The sequence below is a fragment of the Leptonychotes weddellii genome, chromosome 11, assembly GCF_054177405.1.
Source record: "Leptonychotes weddellii isolate Sample4059 chromosome 11, ASM5417740v2, whole genome shotgun sequence".
NCBI classification, from domain to species: domain Eukaryota; kingdom Metazoa; phylum Chordata; class Mammalia; order Carnivora; family Phocidae; genus Leptonychotes; species Leptonychotes weddellii.
This window is the reverse complement of record NC_138379.1, coordinates 69,547,421-69,572,083: the sequence shown is the minus strand read 5'-3', so window position 1 is coordinate 69,572,083 and position 24,663 is coordinate 69,547,421. Positions and strand designations below refer to the sequence as shown.

Sequence of the window (24,663 nt, the reverse complement as noted above, 5' to 3'; positions counted from 1 at the left end):
AGAAAATGTTTGCTAGGCTTATTTGGGAGAGCAACTAAGGCTCCAGTGAGCTTGAGAACAAAGAAGCTGTCCTGAGGCAGGCAAAGGTAGCATTTTTCTGGTTAAGCCAGAGGGAGAGGGAGAGGAGAGGAGGCAGGGAGAGGGTGAGAGCCACATGTGTGCTTCATGGTGTCATGAGAATGGTACAACGCTCCTGAGCCTATACACCATGTAGTTAAGACTAAAAAGCATTTTGACAGAATTATAATGAAATGATGAGAAATCCATAATCATAGTGTGGTATTTAACAAAAAGTTCCCAGAAATTGTTTGCTAATTTATTTTAAAAGGCAAAGATACCGAAGTTTCAAGTAGCACAATAAAATTCAACTGATTGGATTTATTTATTTATCTATTTGTTTGTTTTTTAAAAGATTTTATTTATTTATTTATCAGAGAGAGGCAGATCACAAGCAGGGGGAGCAGGAGAGGAAGAAGCAGGCTCCCCACTGAGCAAGGAGCTCAACTCGGGACTCCATTCCAGGACCCCAGGATCATGACCTGAGCCAAAGGCAGATGCTTAATTGACTGAGCCACCCAGGCATCCCTGGATATATATATTTAAAACTCTATACCTAACCATTAGAGAATACATTTTTTTTTAAGCATGCAGGAAGCATTTAAAACAACTAGCCCTCACTAAGCTGCAAAGTCAGTCTCAAAGAATATGAAGCACTGATTTCACACAGACCTTATTCTCTGGTCACAGTGCAATAAAACTAGAAGGCAGTCATGACCACGTGGCCCCAGCCCCCAGATATTGGGAAATTAATAAAGCAGACTTCTAAATGATGAATGGTCAAGTAGAAATCATATAGGAAGTTAGAAAATACTTGGAACCGAGTGATAATGAAGACAATATATAGCATACTTTGGGGGATGCAGCTAATGAAGTATTTAGAATGAAATTAAAGTCTCAAAGGCATATGTTAGAAAAGAAGGAAGGTTGAAACCTATTAAACTCTAGAAGTCTGAAAACAACTACAGGGAAAATATGGCATTAGAATACGGTGTGATGAAGTGTAAAATATATGAATACATAGTGTATTATGGAAGGACAGAGGAGGGCCACCTCAATCATCTTGGAGGAACAATGGGGTCAAGAAGTTCTCCCATGAAGATGTGATGCTTAGAGTGGTTCCTCAAATACATGATACAGCTAGAAAACCAAGTGGGCTGGAGGAGAGGTGATGCAGGCCAAAGGGACCACATGGGTAATTCCAGGAGTTCAAGAGAGCATGACAAGTCATAAGAAGTTCAAATGACTCCATGTAACTAGATTCGAGAACATAGATGAGGATGTAATTTGAGAAGTTGTCTTGTTGCTCATGACCAAAGGACTTATTTATTTCAGCCATGACTTTTTTAGTTATAGAAGGGATTGTAACTGGATTCTGAAGATAATATGGAGCCACTTAAGAATTTTAAGCAGAACAACATGTTTGGTAAGATGCAGGAGTCTCATTGACATTCATTCCACAGATATTTGTTGAGCATTTACCAATGTTCCAGGCCCTGTACTACTCACAATTTTGAAAAAAGAAAGTCTAGAAACAGAAGATACAGGCAGGTGCCTACAGATCATTTTCACAATCTAAATGAAAACTGATGCAGCTTGCTCTAGGTTGGTGGCAGTGGGGTGACCATTGATGTTGGGGGCACTGCACAAGGAGGATCTAAATGCTTAGCAGAGCTTCCCAGTACTTCCGGAGTCTGTCTTCGTCAGATGCTAGTGCTAGGCATGGACTATACTGGGCAGTGCAATTCTAGGGAACAAGGCTTGGCCAGAATATGAAATACTGCCTGGAAAGTGACAGGAATAAGGCAAGACCTCAGAGTATAAAGGGTGGAGAGTGTAGACATTCTCAGGGGATGGTCCTCTGTCCTTTGTAGGGCTAGAGTAGCCTCCCAACTGCAGTAAATCTCTGCTGTGCTATTGAGTATTTGAAGACCTGATATCATCACAGAGGACCAAACACATCCATTCCTCCCAATCCTAAATTTTGTGGGAATACAATTCTCTGGGATTAAAAAGAAACTTCAGAGTCCTTTCTAGAGCCCTTATCCATTTGCTTAAGAGGCATGGTAGTGAATAATATCTAGGGGAAAAAAGGCTTGTGGTATAACCCTCATCGCATTACAGATCTGGGAAATAGAATCAAATACCCACTCTTTCCAGTCCTAGAACAGGATATCCAGAAACTCTGCAATGGCAACCACAAAAAGTATCCTTTTCCCTGGAAAGAAATGAGCAGTACAAGTTACCAGGCCAAACCCCTGGGCCCAAGGCTATCAGGAAGAACTTGCCTCTTCCCCAAACTGTACAGTAGGAAATTGACCCTGGAAGGGACTCCGAAGGAAGTGCAAGACTCCCTGCAGCACAAGAGGGAGATAGCAGAGGCCCTGGTCTCTCTTTGGTGCTCCCAGGAAGTAAACACTCGATGGTACAATTTGTATGAAGAGAAAATTACCTCTAATTGGAAGTTGCGATAAAAATATCTCCAATCTGTAAACAAAGTAGTTGGAGCATCCCAGAGGCACACAACTTGAGCTGCAGAGCTGCAGATACGCTGTCTGCCCACTCTTAGGAGCTGCCCCACCCCTGCCCCTGAATCTGCTCTTTAGCCTGGCTCCAGGATAGTCCTGATAGCTATGTGTCCTTTGTGCTCATTCGTGTCTCCAGTCCTGAAGCACAGATGAGGAAACATATCCCATCTTCCCCCGCTGGCCAGTGGAAATATTCATCAAGTCAAGTAGAGGAAAGAGCTTGTTTGTTTTATCTCATCACACGTGCCCTTCCTGAAGGTGGTCTGGGGAGTGTTGTTTGCTCACTGTCCCTAACACCTTTTCCCTGGTGTCTGGAGGGAGCATACAGGCAAATCCTGCTTCTCTACTTCCTCAGAGAAGGAACTGAGGCAGACTCCTTAACAGGGGAACTTGGGATTCACAGTTCTTAGAGCCTTCAGCCTCAGAGCAGCAAATCCTGTGTCAGGGCTCTGTTGTGGTCATGAAATTGTCCATTCAGTCTTGGTTGTTGTGTTGCATTTCCAGGTGCACCGGTGAGTAAAGATCCTGGCCGATGGTGACGGGACCCTCCAACTCCTCCCCTAGCAGAAGTGAGTGAGTCTTTCACCCATGACATGTATGATATACTTATTTAAATACCACCATGCACAAACACACAATAACACCCTCTAGCACATGAACACCAGCCTCCTTTTGGTGAAATATGAAAGGGCTGCTAAACAGCTGCTTATAAAGGTTTCTCTCTAGGAAGACACTTTAAGCCAAAACATTGGCATTTATATCACCTTCCTCAACTGAACTACTACGAAGGAGAGGACCATGCAAATAAACTGAACTGCACAACTTTCCTTCCTTATATAGCATGAGCAGCACATCTAGTTAGAGGGGATGGAGGTTTTCCTTCCTATTGTTTCCTTAGATTGGGGGGAGGGGTAGAAATCCTCCTATTTAAATGAACTTGAAGAGATATTTTGAAGAGAAGGAGCAGGGCCTGATAGTTGGGAGAAAATGTGAGAGAACAGAGTTGGAAATATTTCAAGGAAGAGGAAACCTGAATGGAGACGAGATGGAGCAACAGAATCTTTGCTAAGCCCTGAAGAGGAATGCTTTTACAGAATGAATCTAGGGTCAGAGACCTCCCTCAGTCAATGGATCTCACTTCTCTTTTGCTGTGAGGGTTGACTTCAGGTGATTGTTCAGGTGGATCATGGCATACTGAAGGAACAGAAGCCCTAGTCATGTTACTTTCTAAGAATATAATCACACCAAGAGAACAAACACACATTGATGTAAAACTTCCACTTTGCTTCTCATTCTCTCTAACCCATCTACAGGCTGAAGGTCTTTTTCTTTATTAAGACTCTCCAGGAATATTGTATCATTTGGCCCAATCTGAGCCAAAAGAGTAGGAAAGGGAAGGGGCACAGACCACAAACATCTATTGAGCACCTAGTATGTTCCAGACCTTTATTTCACACAATCCTCACAATGACCACTTCAGGTGGGTATTGTTATCCCTGTTTTACAGACAAAGAACCCAAGGCTTAGGGAAATTAAATAACTTTCTCAAGTTTACAAAAACCAAGAACTTGAATCATTGTCCATTAGACTCCAGAGCTTATACTTCCCCTCCTGTAATTGCTGCTTCCAGGACCTCTCCTTTCTGTTCAGGGGTGACTCTCACAGGAAAACCCTACTCTTTGCTACTTGATTTACACTTTGCAAATGCTTTTGTTCAAGTTTAGCACATGTGTATTTAGTTCCCTGAGTGCTTCTAAAAAATGTATCTCTCCTTAGTAAATCACACATTAGAAATAAGCATATTCAGTTGGATAATGTGGTGATAGAAGCATAGATTCCACAGCCCCACTCACTGAATGCTTCCAGAACTCTGGTTCCCTTCCGAACAGGGCCAGAGCTCTCCTGGGAACAATTAAATCGTATGGAGAAGCAGATCATTTCACAGTCAAGTACATCCTACCCTGTCCTAGTGCATCACTAGTTAGGCTCCATTCCAGGATTGTGTCTCAACCACCGGCCATAACATGCAGACTCCATCTGTGGAGGAAAATCAATGTTTTACCATGAAGCACCTGCATCTGCTCTCATAGGAACCTCTGTTCCATATAGAATATTCATGGAGCCTTTCTCTCTGGCTGTCTGTCAAACTCTGTCTTCTGAGTTTGAAAAGATTCCGTAACAGAGAAGACCATTTAATATAATCATATCACAGTGCAAACACAGGAAATACAGCAGGAGAAAAGAGGCACTAGTTTTTGAAAACTACTCCATCCATAGTCGGACACTTCATATTTCTCAGGTAACCAAAATGATTCCTTCATTTAGGCAAATATGCCTGGCTATATATCCAGGAACTAAAGGGAATGATAAAGAAAAGAGAAAGCAAAAGGAAAAAAGTCAGTGGGCCTAAGAAGAATTTTCCTCTTTTTAATTGCTGTAAGTTGTGTTTGATGAAGGGAGAAAGGCTGCCACTCTAATATAATTTTCAGATACTTTTACTTGTGACTGAAATATGGTGAACTAGAACAGAAAGAAGGTTTAAGAAAGGAAGGACAAATAAAATCATAGCAGGTTGTTGAGTTATTTTTAAATTTTTTTCTGTCTTTATGAGATTTTGAGAATGTAATTAATTCACACTTGCAAAGTTTTGAGCAATTATAAAGATTTATAAAGAAGATCATAAAGTGATGGCAGTTGAAGCATATCCTTGGCAACAACCTCAATCTATTTCATGTTTCTTGGCATTCATAATTCGGTACATATGGAAATTATACACACACACTGTTCTACTTTGTAAAAACTAAAAATACTAAAAAAATGTAGGGAGACTGTGTGAAAAATGAAGTCCTTAAGTTAAACATTAAAAAAATATTAGTTGTTGGAAACTCTGGCATATTATACTAATAATTATATTCAAAATTCTGTTTTTAAGTTTTTTCTGGAGTATTAAGGGTGGATTTTCTATATTAGATACAATACAAACTATTTCAAGAATTTTCACAGTATTAAGTGACACACAAAACTTCTTCCATCCTTTGGTCCAATTTCCAGTGCATTTTATCCTTCATCTTATCTCCTTGTCCTCATAAGATTCTGCTCCATTTTCTACCCTGGCCTTACCATTTTCCAATATTCAGAAATCAGAGCAAAGAATTATCCTGCTTTTCTCCAAGAAACTATGGGTATAACAGCATGTGGTTTTTTTAAAGATTTTATTTATTTGTTTGACAGAGAGAGACACAGCAAGAGAGGGAACACAAGCAGGGGGAGTGGGAGAAGGAGAAGCAGGCTTCCCGCTGAGCAGGAAGCTCGATGCAGGGCTCCATCCCAGGACCCCGGGATCATGACCTGAGCCCGAGGCAGACGCTTAAGGACTGAGCCACCCAGGCGCCCCTATCATCATGTTTTTGATCTACCACAGAAACTATGGATTATGTTTATTTTAGAATCACTTTTATATGCTACATAATAAATGTCTTGCTTATGTGTGTGTTTTTTTTTTTTTTTTTTGTCTTGCTTGTGTTTTAAGTAGATTTCAGTGCTTTTTCCTTCCATCACATTTGGAATCAGGGCCTCAAAAGAGGTGCAGGCAATAATGCTTCAAAGACAATTAGATTGCATCTTTATTTGTGAGAAAACACTTCATTTCCAAGTTTTAATTGAGTGTTCCTTCTCCGATTTGTAGTGCCTGATTCATTTTATAGCTATGGAAATTTACCCCGCCCCATTCTTTTTTTGTTGTTGTTTTAAAGATTTTATTTATTTATTTGAGAGAGAGAGAATGAGAGAGAGTACATGAGAGGGGGGACGGTCAGAGGGAGAAGCAGACTCCCTGCCAAGCAGGGAGCCGGATGCGGGACTCGATCCAGGGACTCCGGGATCATGACCCGAGCTGAAGGCAGTCGCTTAACCAACTGAGCCACCCAGGCGCCCAAACCCGCCCCATTCTTGAACACACTTCTTTACCTCCTCCATCAAATTCTTTGAATGAGACCGCATGGGCGCGGGTCTAGAGCATCCCTGCATCGTAGCAACCAGATTTCAGCTTCCTTTGTCACCATGGTGACGGCTGTGCCGGGCCAGGTGTCGCTATGGTAACTAGGGGCGGGTAGTAGGGGCCCCGGCAGGCAGGGCGCATGCGCGCGGGGAAGTCTAGCTGCGCCGCGAGCCCGCGGCCCCTCAGCTCCCCTCGTCATGGCGCTGAGGCGGCGGCCGGCGGTCCGGCTCTGCGCCCGGCTGCCCGACTTCTTCCTACTACTGCTTTTCAGGGGTGAGTGTGCGTGTTTCTGCCTTTGGGAGAGGAGGATCTGGGGCGGATGGGAGTTGAGCGGAGCGGCTGGAATCGGTCCAGGCGGGAATAGCGGTCCCGGCTCCAGGCAAGCGGGGGACTCGGCCGGAGGAGCAGCGCGCGCCCGCGTCCCGGCGGAAAGGGGTCGATGCGGGGCCTCCAGGCGGGGTCCCAGCCGGGTGGGCGCGGGGGTGTGAGGGGCCCGTGAGAGGCCCGGGTAGCTCGTTCCGGGCGGTGGGCTGGTCCCCGGGCAGAGGGTACATCTCTCTGGAAAGACGGTGGCAGCTTAGGCGTGGGCTCGGAACTTGCTAGAAGACACTGCGGAGCGAGCGCCTTGCCCAGAAGTGGATAGTGAGGGGCCTTCCGAAGTACCAGCGAGGCACAGCTCTGAGGCCTATCTGTCTTCTTGGTCATAGCCTTCTGGGGGTCTGCTGTTCATTTCTCTCTTGCTGTAAACAAAGGAACTGAATTGGGCAAACCCAGCTTTACTTTGGGGGAAATAAAATGGCACAGATCTCAATCAAGTATCCTTTTTGTCTCCAGCCTGGCCTAGGAGACCCCACAGACCTTTACCCTGAAATAGCATCTGGGCCATTTTGATCAGGTCACACTGACAAACTTGGGAGTTTATTCTTTTCCACTGTCTGGAATTCTCTTAAATTTGTGTGTCCCAGGACAGTTGGACAGGACTGAAGTAGATTGTATTTGGTGAGGATGTACTGTTTAGTAGGCACTTTGAAATCTTTATCTCATTTAGTGCTTACAAGAACTTTGTGAGGTGGATTTTATTAACCCATTTCCAGGTAAGAGAACTAAGACTTAAGTCAAGTCTCCTTTCCAAGACAGTGTTCCAGGTGAGTTCTAAACTCGCGTTTCCATAAAGCACTACCACACTTCTGTGGTGGACATCCGCAGGTAACCAGATCCGTAGAACCATCCGAAGGTCTTTTCAGTCCTTAGGTCATTTTATTGTTTGGCTGAGTTGCCGTTGTCATCCCATGATGTTTTCCAAAATATACAAATTAAAGCACAAAGTGACTGGGAGTGGGGGTGGACAGACTAGGAAAACAAAGCACTCCTGTGTTTGATGTTCATTCTTGTGGAATGTTCATAATGGTGGTAGATAAAAGTGAGGGTCTGAGGAGCTGTGGAAACAGGACTCTATGATGAGGGATCAGTTTCAGGGTATAGATGTTGTCCATATACTTTGCCTGAAAGTGATTTCCAAAAACATGTGGTTGGGAGATATAAATGATCAAAGGCTAGCCAGGGGACAAGGGTGTCAGGAATGTCCAGCTCCCGGCTTTGTTGGTCACATTGACACTGTCCTATTCACAGATTGGAACAACTCTCTATTGTTGAAAAGTTCTGTTCACATGAAAGTTTGCAGTTTTTATTGCAGACACATTTGGCAATTTAGTTTAGGAATGAATTTCAACTTGGTGGCTTGTTAATAAAACTAAAGAAGATGCTAAGGACCTCGCATACCCTTAACTTTATTTTGCTCTCCTGGAGGTGCAGGTTTTGTGGCTTTCTTGATATTAAGGGCTGGGATTTACCTGCAGAGCATAGGAGGAAGCATAAAATTTTGCAAAGTAGGGCTGATGACAATCAGTTTGAGAGGATGCAGCTTTTTTTTTTAAGTAGGGAGCTCTTTTTCTGTTATTTTGTATGTACTCTAAACATACTGTAATACCTTGAAAACTTTATTCTTTCACAGGTCATGATAGCTGTGTCTTTTTTATTTATATGATTATTCTTTTCAATTACTATTATTTTTCAGCATTGTCATCTAAAAAATTTGTTCCTGATATAACACTTTTTTTTATTAGCCTTTGCCAGGCTCTGTTATAACAATTTAATATGTATTCATTTCATGTTGATAACAACTCTCAGAGGTTGTTACTATTATTTTGCCCATTTTGTGGATGAAGAAACAAGTACAGAGAGATTCAGTAACTTGCTCAGGGTGATAAACCCATGCATTTTAAATTTAGAAATCTTGAACTATTTTTGTTAATCTAATTTCTGGTTACTTGTATTGCATTTGACAGTGGATTTCTTGTTATGCACCAGTTTAACAAATTATCAAATGTTCAAAGCTGTGTGGTTTGTATATAAAATATTCTTTTGTTGTATTGGTGACAGGTGCAGTTCAGCCTTACAAATGTTACACCACATGTCTTTTTTGAATGATTATGTAGTAATTACTTTTTGGTTTCCAAATCTTTTGATGTCCTAGAGAGAAGTGCTTCATTTAGAATTAAAACAGTAACAGTTTGTATTCTTGGGATAAGACAACTTGTGTGCTGAAGTTTAGCAAAATCTGAAAATTAAAACTTCCAGGAAAATTTTTGAAAAATATTCTAAAACATTTTTTAGAATGATTTATTTTATATTGTTTTAATTCTTTTTAAATTATCTGGCAGATATAATCACTATCAGACGTGTGTGTGTGTGTGTGTTCAGAAAAACAAAGAACACCTGCCCTGTGGCATGCAGTTCCTCAAATCAGCTGTTCATTCCCAAAAGACTTGTTGATAGGCATTTCTTCTTGAGTGCTTCAGGCTGCCGAGACTGAATGGATAGCTATTAGAAATACTTATGAATCCTAAGTAATTGCAGTATTACATCCAGACAAAATTATCCTCCCCCCAGCCCCTAAGGTCTATGTAACTTGCTCTTAAGGAGGCCCAGTAGGCTAGGCTTAGAAGAGTTTCTTTGAAAGAAACCATATTTGTAATTAAGCACACTTTCTGACATGGACATATAATGTAACTGAAGGAGCTATGGATTTAGTATATCCAGCTAGCAGCTGTTAGAGATGTGATATTGGCAGATTCCTTCTCCATAAATTCTTTGAATTTTTTCAAAGCACAAGTGGGGTAAAAGAAAAGAAAATATGCGTGTGAATGAAGTTAGATGTATGGAGTCTGTTGAATGAGACACTTCATGAAGCTGGATTCCCTTTTTAAGTTATGTTTAGAATCAGGTGGTGTGAGTGTGATGGTGTTAGGGTTGAATACAGATTTCAGATCTTCTTTCTCTACCCTCTGAATGCTAACCATATATGCAAATAGCTTCACTGGAGTATAAAGAGATCCTGAAAGAACGTTTTGGTAAGCACATTCTTTTACACCTAGTTTAGCAAGGACAGTATCCACTATGGTACTGTATGTGGAGATCTAAAGCCTTAATTTACTGCCTCTTTGCCACTTGTCATGATATACAGAAAGCTTCCTGAGAATTAGCCTTTGTTTCTGATTTAAAGGAATGCTGTAGTATTTTGTGTTCATGTGTTTTCTTTGTTTTTAGGTAGTATCTATTATGTTATATATTGTATTTCCCATGAGTAGTTAGTGTATATTCAACAGGGGTTTCAATGCTGATTGTGTAGAAACATCAAACTGTTTAATAAATTAAGACTATACAAACACTTTTTTCTTATGTTATCTTTCATTTTCACAGAATCCCAAAGCTTCTATGGTTCAGCCTTCTTTCTGTAAATTATTGCCAGAGTCACATTCTGCTATATTCATGCCGCTACTCTGCCTAACCTAACCTCAGCTCGCAGTGACCTTTCCTATTTCCATAGAAGCATAGCTCTTCGTTTGTAGTTCAGTTTAGTCCAACAGTCATTTCTTGAGTATCTGTTATATGCCAGGCACTGTTTTTCATGCTAGAGCTGCAGAAATGAATAAAATATCCCCAGCTCTAGAAAAGCCAGGACCGTTGTATGCTAGGTTTCAATTATTGGGTGTAAATATATTTTATCTTCTCAGTGGTATTAAAAATTCATTGGGAACAGAGGCTGAATTTAATTTCTTTTGTATCTTTCCAGATATGACTATAGTAAATATTCTCTTTGTCACTTGCAAGTCAGTTAACTGTCTTAAAAACTTCCTATGTGTCTAGGCATTTTTCATGTATTTTAGCTCTAGTGGCCCCAGGAACTTTGGAAATTCTCAGTTTTTACTAAAGTAGTTTCTGTGAAAGAAAGCAAATGGTATTTCTTGGTTTAATTAAAAATCTTTACCATCTATGCAGTTACACAAAGTTAAGAAGAAAAAAAGTGGGGAAATGCTTATGGTATAATTTAAGTCACACAAGCTGCAGATGGGACTAGCATATACTGTATGATTACAGGTAGGCAAAACTTGCAAAACTAATCTTATGCTTAGGGGAAAAAATGGAAATACAATGAACCAAAATGTTGATACGTGCTGTTTTTGAGTGGTAAGTCTTATGGCTGATTGTTTTCTACTCTTTTTCTGGCTGATTCTTTTGTCTTTTTTCCAAGTTTTCTTTAATTTCTTTAAATGTTTTTTATATAATGAAAAAAAATTGCATTTTGTCTTGGCCTCTAATAGATACAAAAGTGGAATTTTAAATTTGACACCAGTAAAGATTTTCTTTTAAAATGAAAAACTGTTTAGTTCAATGTGATAGCATGTTGCTTGTGCTCTTTAATTAACATCAGCCACAGAAAATGAAGGAGGGGCTGACTTGATTCAGTTGTTTGATCATGCATTGTTTGTGACTCATTTGAGAGATTTGCTGTCACTGGCTTTTGGGTTAGGGAGCCAGCTGTGGCATCCTCAGCAAATGGTTAACTGGAAAACTGAAAGAGAGCTGATGAGAAAATCTGCCTCTCTCCTTTTTTTTTTTGAACAAACAAAATAATCTGAGTAGTTGCTGTGGTTTGCCTGTTCAGAGTCAGCCAGCATTTATTGAACACCTCCTTTGTGCCAACTGGGCAACTCCTGGAGGACTGTTTTCTTTGTCTTGGGTGAGAGGAACACCAGGTCAAATTGACTTCCTTGGAAAATAGACTCTGAAAGATGTTTCCTGAAGTGGGCTGTCAGCTCATGTACCCTTATCACTTCTTCCTGCCCACCATGGACTTCCTTGTTTGATGTCTTTCTCTAAGGAAAATACATAATGTCTTTAGAATGAGGTGCAGCTGTCTGGAGGGTTACAAAGAATGCAGCAAATCCTAAGACAGCTGCCTTTTTTTTTTTTTCCCCCATGTTTTTCCTCTAAAGTATCTCTGTCAGGGTGCTGGAACTTAACCAGCCAATCCATATTTATTTGGCAGTCTCTGTTTTCATGGCTGTAAAGCTTTTCATGAGCAAAACAGGGAAATCTAAGATGAATACTTCTCCAGACCAGAAGAAACATACAGTTTAGATAGTGAACAGAGTAGCATCTTGGGAAATATTTTAATGTATTTAGAAGCAAGAGCACTTACTTGCGCTTGCCTGGTAGGGGAGAATTTCAAGAAGGAGATGGACTTTTAGGGATAATTTTCATTTATCTAGTGCAGATTTGGGGAATGGAGGTGTTGAGGGCTAGTAAAGTGAAGGAAATATTATGAGCAAAGGCATGGAGTTGGGAATGCATATGTTGTATTTTAGGACCTATAAGTTATAATGAGAAAAAATACCACCTACCATTTATTGAGAACTGTGTGCCAGGTGCTGTGCTGATAGCTTTACCTGGGCTCTTTTAATCGATCTCAGAAATCAGTTTTTATAGGTTTCATTTTGCAGATGATGAATCTGAGGCTCAGTCAGGTTAATTATCAGCTTAGGGTTACAGTTAGTAAATTGAGGAGCCAGATCGTCCATTGTGAAGAACATTGGAGAGTAACTAGATTGTAAAGTGCTTTCAATGCCAGGCTAAGAAATTTGGACCTTATTATGTAGGTTCTAGAAATTCATGTGGCAGTTTGAAGCAGGGAAGTGATAAGATCAAAATTATTTTGGAAGTATTAGTCTGATATTCAAGAAGATTGGAAAGGAAGGGTTGGTTAGGAAGTTCAAGATCACTTCCTTCAGGGTAGGTCTCATGATCTTCAATTCACTTTTATGTATATCTAAAAATATATTTATTTTGTTCTTGAAATATAGATTTGCTAGATGTGTAATTTTTGGTTGACAGTTATTTTGTCTTAGAGCCTAGAATATGTAACACACATGCTTTCTGGTTTCCATTATTACTTTTGGGAAGTCTGCAGTTAGCCATATCCTTAGCCTTTTCTAGGTTGCCTGTCTTCTCTCCAGCTACTTTAAAGATCTTTTCTTTGTCTTTGGTATTCTGAAATGTTACTACAGTGTGTCTAGGGTGTGTTTCTTTTTAGTTATTTTCCTTGTTAATTTGTTACACTTTGTGTATCTATGACTTTATATCTTTCCTGAGAATTCTCAAGTATTATCTGTTCAAATACTGTCTACCTTCTGGTTCCTTAATTCTTTCCTTCTGGGACTCTGATTTGATATGTATTCAGTCATTCTCTCTTCTAAGACTGTTAACCTTTCTGTCATAATTTCATATTCTTCCCTTTGTGCTATTCTGGGTTATTTATTTAGCTTTGCTTTGTAGCTCTTTCTTTTTTCAGCTGTGTCTAATCTGTTATTTAACCAGTACGTAAGGGTTTTTTTTTGTTGTTTTTTTGTTTTTGGTTTTTTTTTACCACTTAACATTGCTCATTTCTGTAATTTTACTTGGTTCTTTTTATAGTCTGGTCTCTTTTGCTTGTTCATTTTTTTTTAAGTCCTTTTTAAAAAACATTTCATGCATAGCTGTTTTATGTTCTTTATCTGATATTTCAAATATCTGACATTCTTGGAGATCTAAATCTAATGTTTGTTGTTTCTCATGAATCTTGTGGTGGTTTGTTTGTTTTTCTTTACTCATAAGCTGATATTTGATTGATTGTAATTAGTGCAGGGTCTGATCTGAAGATGCTTTTTGTGAGAGAGTATGCTTCCACCAGGCAGTGGCCACCTGGGATGGCTTTACCCCTTTGAGAGTCCCTGGGATTATTGGAAAATCTCAGGCTTAACTTCTCTGCCTTCCTGCTGGCCCAAGGGCACAGTCTCCCCACTGAAGTGTTAAAAATGAGCATTTGCTGTAGGGTCACATCCCTACCCATATTTCTGGTTTCAGCCCATAGATATTTTATTTGCCCTTTTAAAGATCCCCCCACTTTCTGGGAGCCCAGAAATGTATTAAAAACTATGGTAGGACCTTGTTGGAGTGAAAAGGCCTTTTGGAGTATCTAATCCACTGTACTGCTGGAAACAGGAATCTCAGCTTTTACTTACTCTGTTTCCCCTTTTAATTAATGTAAGAGTCACATATCTTTCTTTCTTTTTTTATTTTCTTAAAAGATTTATTTATTTTTTAGAGAAAGAGAGAGCGAGCATACACACGTGCACAAGCAGGAGGGGTGGAGAGAGAGGGAGGGAGAATCTCAAGCAGACTCCACACAGTGTGGAGCCTGACGCAGGGCTACGTCTCACAATCCTGAGGTCATGACCTGAGCCAAAACCAAGAGTCAGACACTTAACCCTATGCACCATCCAGGCGCCCCTCACATACCTTTCTTTAAATGTTCATATTGTGAAGGTAATGTCTTTTGTTTTCAGTTTCAAATATAAAATAAAAGTATTGACTATGTTTTTTCAGAGCACATATACCCCCAGACAGGTTGTGATATACTTTTTTTTTTTAAGGTTTTATTTATTTATTTGACAGAGAGAGAGTACAAGCAGGAGGAGCAGCAGGGAGAGGGAGAAGCAGGCTCCCGCTGAGCAGAGAGCCCGATGTGGGGCTCGATCCCAGGACCGTGGGATCATGACCTGAGCTGAAGGCAGATGCTTAACCGACTGAGCCACTCAGGCGCCCCGGGTTGTGATATACTTGAAGGGAGGGATTGTATGATTCTTGCTAAGCATCACTGCTTTAAGAATGGGGCTATATTATTTTTTTTAACATTTATTTATTTATTTTAAAGAGTGAGAGAGTGCATGTGCATGTGGGGGGAGGGAAAGAGAGAGAGAATCTTCAAGCAGACTCCTCGCTGAGAGTGGAGCCTGGTGCCAGGCTGCGTCCCACCACCCATGAGATCATGACCTGAGCTGAACCAAGAGTGGGATGCTTAACCAACTGAGCCACCAGGCACCCTTAGGGGTATATTATTTTAAAGATATACTGAATTGTACAACTATAATCTCTGTCCTTGGGTTGGATTCTCTGAGAAGCAACCATCTATCATTCAAGATACAGCAACTTAAAATTTGGAGAATTACAGCTGTTCTGCCCTAGACAGGCAACTGGTGAAGGTGAAGACATTCAGTGGCAAAATGTAAAAGTAACCTTGAGCTTTATAGCTGAAATCTGAATCTGAGATTCATATTCCTACAGAATAAAATGCTCGTTCTCTGAAAGTCTCAGCCCATGTACTGTGAGGAAGAAAACCACCCACTGCATCTTGGGAAGGCTCCATTGTTTGTAGCCTTTCAGATACTTTTCTGGGTGAAGGAAGGAGCACAGCATCGTGGGTGTTAGGCATTCTGGATTCATTTCCCAGCATTGCATGTGATTCATTTTTGGACCTTGGGGAGATAATACTGGTTTTAATCCAAATCATTTGAAAGTAATTTAAACACCATCCCTTTCGCACTACCAGCAAAACATCCACATTTTATTCCCCTTATTAGATGACTCACTTAAGCTATATGAGTTTCACATCCAAAGAAGTGATTTTATGGGAATTTAAGAGAATTTTTAACTGATTAGTTGAATTAGTTTATTTTTTAATTAAAAATGCATTAGAAGGTTTTGAAAACGTAGTTTATAGAAATATCTTTTTCTTCTCAAAGTTTAGAAGTGCATTAGAGCCAGGTAAACTTGGTTTGAACTCTTAAGAGGTTGGGAGCATGCATCTTACAGAGCCTCAGGGTTTTTGTATTTTTTAAGTCTGCTACAGCCTTACTACATTTAATGTTTTAAGAGTTTCTGTGTTTGTTTACCCCGAATTTAAAATTGAGAGCTGTTTGGTTGGGTTGGTGTTCTTAATTCAGTTTGATTTCTTTGTATCAGATATGAAGTTTCATTCTGCCCATAAGTCCACTGGTAATAAAGAACCCGTTTAGAACCGTAGTTGTGAAGGACAAAAACAAACAAAACAAAACAAAAAAAACACCAAATATTTAAGTGTCTTTAATTTACCGGGCAATTGTTTCATACCATTAGGGTACATAGGTAAAGTAGCTTATGTTATGAACACTTTATAGGAACTAATGAAAGCTGTGGACCCTTTCCTCCAAAGAGTATATTTATGTACATATATAAAATCTTTTATATACTATTTTTGGGAGTTTGTAGCCCCCAGAAGATTATTTATGCACCTTAGGTTGAGAAGCCTGCTCTAGGGCTCAGGATCCCAATGGGGGACACATCCTTAGAATGAATGTTTTTTGAAATAGATGCTGACTGCAAGTAGAGTTCAGGAGGATTACAAAAATATTATTTTATTCTTATGTCATTTCTTCTTTCTGTTAATTCTGTTATAGGCTAACTTTTCTGTTAGACTACTTATGGATAATGACTGTTAGTTTCAAACATCTGGTCATGGGTACATAGGTGGCTCAGTCAGTTAAGCATCTGCCTTTGACTCAGGTCATGATCCCAGAGTCCTGAGATCGAGTCCCAGATTGTTCAGCAGGGAGTCTGCTTCTCCCTCTTCCTCTGCTCCTCCCCTGCTCGTGCTCACTCTCTCTCTTCCTCGTTCACTTTCTCTATCAAATGAATAAATAAAATCTTTAAAAAAAACCCCATCTGGTCTTATTCTCTGTACATTTCCAATTTAGACTACTCTGGTAGATAAGTAAGAGAATGTAGACTTTGATATAAATGGGAAACCGAGTATACATGTAACTTTAAAAATACTTAATTCTGTAATTTTCACAGTGTTTTCATCATGTTAGTACAGCTTCAGGAGGTATGCAGGGTTAAGCTGTATGAAAAACAGAATGAAATGTCGAGATGAAATTATTGCTGGAATTCCTCTTCCATCTACTTCTTATGTCTGCTTATAGCAGCTCTCTCTCTGTCTCTCTTTTTCCTCCCTGGCTCACTCTTCCTCTTACTTAGGCATTAGTGAGGAGAGAAGAATCCTAAAGATGTTTAATAACACTGGATGAGGGATTTGGACTTCATTGAAGCCAGAACAAATATTTTCTCCTCCTATTACCCTGTGGCTAATATCCCACATGCTGTTTGCAAATTACAACAAACTATTCCTCAGAGTGAGTTCAGGGTCAGGTAACTTTTTTGAGAAGGAGTATGTTTTTGTGTTTTGTTCTCTCTTCAACTCACAGATTTTACTTTCTGTGCTCTTCTTGTCAGGTACGTTTTCTACGTGTAGGGGAAATAAAATCTGTTAAAACTTTGGTTGCTTCTATTCTTATATGTGAGCACTACCTTTTAGCTCATATTTTTTTTTAAGATTTTATTTATTTATTAGAGAGAGACTGAGAGAGAGAGCACATGAGAGGGGGGAGGGTCGGGAGGGTCAGAGGGAGAAGCAGACTCCCTGCCGAGCAGGGAGCCCGATGCAGGACTCCATCCAGGGACTCCAGGATCATCACCTGAGCCGAAGGCAGTCACTTAACCAACTGAGCCACCCAGGCGCCCTAGCTCATATTTTTTTAAAGCTACTTTTAATGAAACCTGAGGAAGAAAGTTTAATTGGAATTTAGAGGCTCCAGTTTTAAGACTCATGACTATAGCCCGATGATAATGTGATGTGCTTGGTTGTGAAGCCTTAGTTTCCGGTGGAAATCAAGCTTTTCCTTCAAGGAAGAAATCATTAGACTTGGGTTCCCTGATGACAGAGATGAAGCAGTTCTCTGAATGTCCACATCCACCTTTGCCATGGAGGAGTTGGATTCTAGAGAAATGTTGCTTTCTTTTTTTCTTTTGCAAGATTATGGCTGTATAATAGAAGAAAAATTGATGATAAGACTTATTTTATTCCCTTTTTATTGGGAATCATGATTTGGAGTATGGTCTTTGGCTCTGTAGAATTGTTTACTGAAGAAGGGTTACTGAGTAACCCTTGTTTTTTCCATTTCTATTTTATTATCATGGCCCATCTACTCCCAAACATAGAGCATACTCTTCTCTTAATTGCTATTCATTCCCTAGTATCCAGCTTAGTGTACTTCTCTGTAAAGTCTTTTTTGGATCTCTAACCTGGAGTGACCTTGTCCTCTTCTGAATTTCTATTTATTAGGAAGAGCATAAACTAGACCGAGATTTGGATCTCAACTCTGCTATATGACTTGCCAAAGTTAATTTCCTGTTCTATAAAAGAGTAGTGATAATGTGTAACTTTGTAGGATTGTTTTGCAAACCAGTGACTATATATAAAGCTCCCATCAGAATATCTAAATGGTAACAAATATAACACTAATTAATATAGTAAAATTAAAATTAATTACATAATTCACATAAGTGCTCTGCAGAGGGCCTGGCATAATAATAAGGTCATAGTGTTAGGTTTGTTTTTTGTTTTTTTGGGGGGGGTTTGTCAGTAAGTAGTAGAGATTTGCTTTATTATTAACTGTTGTTGCTACTACTTCTGTTACTACTTTCCACTTTACTGCAATTCATTTGATCCTTAATTTTTGAGAGGCAAATTTAAAATGAAGTTTATCAAGCTTAGGTTTTTGGACTCCTCACTTACAGAGGGATCCCTTACAAGGCCCTAGATTTCATACTAGCAATATGTCCTCAAATTTGCGTAAGTTAGATGCCTTAGCCATAATCAATTAAGACTGTTCTCTTCTTCCACTCTGCCTTCCCTTCTGTCATACTTCTCATGTTGAGTACCATCGTAATGGTCATAGGCATTTTTCCCAGATAATGGGAGTTTAGTTGGGAACATATTCTGTTCTGGTTTTAGTGGGATTGTTTATGTGGTCCACAGTCACTGTTATGTATAGTTGTTATTGCTAACCATCTCAGTGTAGGCATGGTTTCCAGGAATATTCTACCACGTTGTTGACTTACTAGGATTGTGATATGAGGTTGTAAAGACCACTGTGAATACCAGTTTTAAGCCCTCATAATGCCACTGTAGTGAGTATGTGGTTGAAAAAGCAGGTAATGGGTTCTCTCAAGTCAAAGAGTAAGATTTGTCACTGTAAAAGAAAACTTGAAATATCCTGAAGTCTTACAGCTTAAATGTGAAAGAAACGTTATTGTATGTATTTGTTTATTTTTAAACAGAGGGACACCTGGGTGGCTCAGTCAGTTAAGTGTCTGCCTTCGGCTCAGGTCATGATCCCAGAGTCCTGGAATCGAGCCCCAGTTGGGCTCCCTGCTCAGCGGGGAGCCTGCTTCTCCCTCTCCCTCTGCCCCTGCTCATGTGCTCTCTCTTGCTCACTCTGTCTCTCAAATAAATAAATAAAAACTTAAAAAAAAAATAAACAGAGAGAGCGCATGCATGAGTGGGGGTGGGGGGAGGTGCAGAGGGAGAGGGAGAGAAAATCCCAGGCAGGCTCCATGCTCAGTGTGGAGGCTAATGTGGGGCTCGATCTCACAACCCTGGAGTCATGACCTGAGCTGAAATCAAGAATTAGGGAGAGGGAGAGGAAGAGAGTCTCAAGCAGACTCCCCACTGAGCGCGGAGCCTGACATGGGACTCAGTCCCATGACTCTGAGATCAAGAGTTGGATGCTTAACTGACTGAGCCACCCAGGCGCCCCTGAATTAACCAACGGAGCCACCCAGGCAACCCAAGGTGCTCCTGAATTAAAGTCTTAATTATCATTGTTATTTTCATAGACAGTATTACAAAATCATTGACATATAATGAGATGATCTAAAAATCCTAAGATGTATGAAAGATTGTAGTGTACCAAGGAATTAATGAAAATATTATATGTCTAGATTTTGTGATATTTGTGTGGCCATCTTTTAAAATTTATATTTTTTTGTGATTTTTGTTCTCATTCTTAATAAATATTCACTTATTACCTAATTTTGTATTCATAATTTTGTATTTATTTTCCTAATGAGGGACTCAAAATTGTATCCACTTTAGGCTCCACAAAACTTGGTTTACCCTAATTATAGTCTAATTTGAATCATATCTTTGGATGTTAGATTGACCTATTAATTTAAATTATAAATGGCAGTATATTTTTCCTATTTGTGTGTCTTGACTCTTCAGGTAGTTTGTAGTTTGAGGGTAGAAAACTTGTTTTATGCCTAGCATAATTCTCGCAATAGGTATATAGATATAGGTATACAGATATTCATTGATGAGAGAACAGTGTGGCATAAGGAGGTGTCTGCTCTTTAATTGCAGGTTTGGGACCTTCACTAGCTATTTTATATGGGGGCTGACACGTATTTCTGTTCAAACATATAGCCTTGACAGATGAGAAGCCACGGTCTAATTTGTATGTTTCTTAATCTTTATTTTAAAGTAATTTGGAGCTAGAAGACCTGGTTTCCACTTTGATCTCTGATACTTTCAAGTTTCGAAGTTATAATTGTCTCCTAATATATTTGATACTTAATCTCTCAATCTGTAGAGAGGTGATTACAATACCCATTTTATAGGATTGTTACATGGATCAAATGAGACTGTGAGTGAAGGTGGTACTATAAGTTATAAAATGCTATCCAGATGTAAACTATTCCCATTCTTTTTTTTAAAACTATTGCCATTCTTTGCTTTATTCCCTTTGGGTTCTAGAGTTTCATTAGACCTCCAGTTCTCCAAAACTTTAGGCTACAATACTAACTAGAGGAACCTCATTATATTAAAGCTTCCCTGGTGGTTTATTTTGATGAGATAGCCAGTTTTAAAATTTATTTTTTTCTATGTAGGGAACACATTTCAACTAAGGTACAGATGGTGTCCTGAAATTTTCTTAAAAAAACCCAAAAAACAAAAAACTAATTTTAAGTTTGAAGAGTAAAGAAGAAAAATTTCTCTTTGACATTCCAGGATTTGAAAAGTGGTTCAATGATATTTGTAGAAAAAGTTAGACCTCTTATTGGGGAAATTTTCATGTCTGAGCTAGCAAGCTTTGAATAATAAAAAGCATTGGTGGGAATTTCAGCATATCTTTTTTTTTTTTTTTTTAAAGATTTTATTTATTCATTTGAGAGAGAGAATGGGAGAGAGAGCACGAGAGGGGGGAGGGTCAGAGGGAGAAGCAGGCTCCCTGCTGAGCGGGGAGCCCGATGCGGGACTCGATCCAGGGACTCCAGGATCATGACCTGAGCCGAAGGCAGTCGCTTAACCAACTGAGCCACCCAGGCGCCCTCAGCATATCTTTAAGTAAAGGGGCTGCCAATATAAATCAGTGAGTTTACATTAAAAATAAACATTAGATAAATAACTAGTAAGAATGGATGAGTTCAGGATAATAAAATGCTATATGAATAAAAAGATCTCCATTTCATAGGCTGTTCCACCTGAGAGTTTTAGTGTTGCTTTTACCCAAACAGTGAAATGAAGTGACAGAATTTCATGTCCTGAGATCAGTGTGCCATGTAATGTTAGCTATCCTTCACATGAAGGGCATTTCTTTTTGTATATGAAGAAAAAGTAGGGGGATATGAAGGAAAACATTCTGAAACTCAAATAAAATACCTCTGTTTTAAGACAAAAGAGTATATAGTTTTCAGAAAATGCTAAAACAAACCATATGTTGGGTATTAAACCAGAGCCTTATGGGCATTAAATTCTGGGCTCCCAACTCTCTCATAGATTATATTCATACCATTTCAAAGCATTAGTTGAAGTCTGGAGAGTCTGAAAGTGTTAACTACTCCTTAAAGTTAGAGGCACTCATTCATTGGAGAACCAAAATTTGGAATCTCTCTTGTTACAGACCTAGATAGGTAAGATACTTAAGAAAATTTCCTCTTCTTTTAAAGGTTGTTCATGTTGGACTTCTCTGGAAGAGGGAACTGTCTTACAGGCTAAATCTAATTGCTCAGTAACTGAACTGGTTATTAGGAGATGCAGATTTTTGTCATTGATGTACACGATGATCACAGCAACTCATTTAATCATTTTCTATTAAGTTTTCTACCCACCAAGGTAATATTTACCCCTCTCAACTCACACAGACATAAAACTTATAGAATTTTAGAGCTTAAAGGTACTGTAAGATATGTTTCTCAACCTTGGCACTGTTGACATTTTGATCTGGATAATCCTATGTTATGGTGTCCTGTGTCCTGTGCACTGTAGGATGTTTAGCAGCATCCCTGGCCTCTAAATGCCAGTAGTAGTACTGCTAGTTATGACAGCCAAAAATGATTCCAGAAATTTCCAAATATTCTATGGGTGGCAGTATCTCTACCAGCTGAGAACCACTGCTGTAAGAGATTATTCAAGATGAGAAAGCTGAGACCTAGAGAAGTTCAGTCACCAGCTTTAGATCACATAAATATTAAGTGATTGAGCTGGAACTAGAACCCAGCTTTATTAATATACTCCCAACCCAATTCCCTGGTTTCCCCCTTAAATTAATTTAGAATTTCATTCCATATCAAAAGCAGTGGCATACGTTAAAGTTTTGATGCCAAAAGAAATATTGATAAATCTTCTACATTTACCAATTACATAATACCCACTCACTTCCACCCCACCACTTCCAAAACTCTTACCATACATCCTAAAGAATCCCTGCTTTCCTTAGCTCTTAAAAACTTGATAAATTCTTGAGCACCGCTTCAGCTCCAGCTATCCCAACAGGGCATCCCCTGTGCAGAGAGCCCTGGCCTGTGCCTGCTTCAGCTCCAGCTGTCCCACCAGGGCCCCTTGCATGGAGTGCCCTAGCCAGTGCCCACTCCCAACTCTAGCTATCCTGCTGGGGTGGCCCTGGTACAGAGTGCCCTAGGACTACTTACTGGCCCATCCTGCTTCAGCTCCAGCTAGCCAGCCAAAGCTTCCAGGCACTGAGGATGTTCCTTTGTGAGGCTGATCCTTCAAGACTGGGAGATGTGACTGTTTTCCTTAATTTGTAGAAACAAACAAAGAAAATCAAACAAAATGAGGAGACAAAAATATGCTTCAAACAAAAGAACAAGGCAAAACTTAAAAACTAAATGAAATGGAGATAAGCAATCTAATAAAGATTTCAAAGTAATGGTCATAAAGATGCTCACTGGACTTGAGAGAATAGTAGATGAGCTCAGTGAGAACTTCAACAAAGAGAAAATATAAAAAAAAACCAGTAAGAGTTTTAGAATACAATAACTGAAGTGAAAAATACACTAGAGGGAATCAACAGCAGATTAGAGGGTACAGAAGAATGGATCAATCATCTGGAAGACAGTAATGGAAAGCACTCAAGCTGAACAGGGAAAAAAGAAAAAAGAAAAAAATAGAATAGGTTGAAGGACCTCTGGGACAGCATCAAGCACACTGACTTCCACTTTGTAGGGTTTCAAGAAAGAGAAGGGAGCGAGAAAGAGGCAGAGAACTTATTTGAAGAAATAATAGCTAAAAACTTTCCTAACCTGGGGAAGGAAACAGACATCCACATCCACAAAGCACAGAGAGCCCCAAACAAGATGAATCAAGGAGGTCCATGCTAAGACACATAATAATTAAAATGTCAAAAATTAAAGATAAAGAATCTTAAAATCAACAAGAGAAAAGCTGCTATTTATATACGAGGGAAACCCAATGAGGCTCTCAGCTGTTTTTTCAGCAGAAACTTTGTAGGCTAGAGCAAGTGGCATGATATATTCAAAATGCTGAAAGAGGAAAAAAATGAAATAAAAAAATCTTACAACTAAGAATATTCTGCTTGGCAAGAATATCATTCAAAATTGAAGGAGAGATAAAGTTTTCCCAGACAAACAAAAGTTAAAGGAGTTCATTACCACTAAACCAGCATTACAGATAATATTAAAGAGACATCTTTTAGTGGAAAAGAAAAGGCCATAACTAGAAATGAGAAAATCATGGAAGGAAAAACTTCACTGGTCAAAGTAAACATATAAAAGGTAGTAGTTCCATCCTTTATAAAGCTAGTATGAAGGTTAAAAGACAAGAGTAATGAAATCAGTTATATCTAAAATATTAGTTAAGGGATCCTCAAGATGATGTAAAATATGAACTCATAACCTAAAACATGGAGAGGGAATAAAAATATAGTGTTTTCGAACTTAAGTGACCATCAACTTAATATAGACCACTGTACACTTAGGGTGTTATATATGAACCTCATGGTAACCACAAACCAAAATGTAATAGATATAACATATATCAAAATGTATAACAAAAAAAATGAAAATGAAGGAATGCAAATATAACACTGAAGTAAGTCATCAATCACAAGACAGAAAAAGAACAGAGCAAAACTATAAGACAACCAGAAAACAGTTAACTAAATGACAATAACTATGTCTTTATCAATAATTGCTTTAAATGTAAGTGTTCTAAATGCACCAATCAAAACTGGTTTAAAAAAAAAAAAGGGACCCATCTATATGCTGCCTACAAGAGACTCATTTCAGACCTAAAGACACATACAGACTGAAAGTGAAGGGATGGAAAAAGATATTTCATGCAAATGGAGCTGTGAAAAAGCTGGGGTGGCAATACTTCCTCAGACAAAATAGACTTCAAAACAATGACTGTAACAAGAGACTAAAAAGGTCATTGCATAATGATAAAGGGATCAATTCAACAAGAGGATATAACAGTTTTAAGTACTTCTGCATCCAGTGTGGGAGCACCTAAATATATGAAGCAAATATTAACAGACACAAAGGGAAAAATTGATGGTAATACAATCGTAATAGTACGGGACTTTAACACCCCACTTACATCAGTGGATAGCTCATCCAGACAGAAAACAAGGCAACAGTGGCCTTGAATGACATATTAGACCAGATACACTTAACAGATATATACAGAACATTCTATCCAAAACCAGCAGAAAACACATTTTT

General features: G+C 39.2%; 1 protein-coding gene across 1 annotated transcript in view; it reads left to right on the top strand.

Annotated features, from left to right (window-relative positions):
* The first annotated feature begins 6,699 nt into the window (after positions 1-6,699).
* The window catches only part of JAM3 (junctional adhesion molecule 3), an 82,030-nt gene continuing 64,066 nt past the window's right edge, over positions 6,700-24,663 (top strand). Inside the window, exon 1 of the mRNA XM_031025084.2 lies at positions 6,700-6,855. Within this exon, the coding sequence (XP_030880944.1) occupies positions 6,780-6,855 (76 nt within the window). The 5' untranslated portion in view covers positions 6,700-6,779. The remainder of the gene's footprint in view (positions 6,856-24,663) is intronic.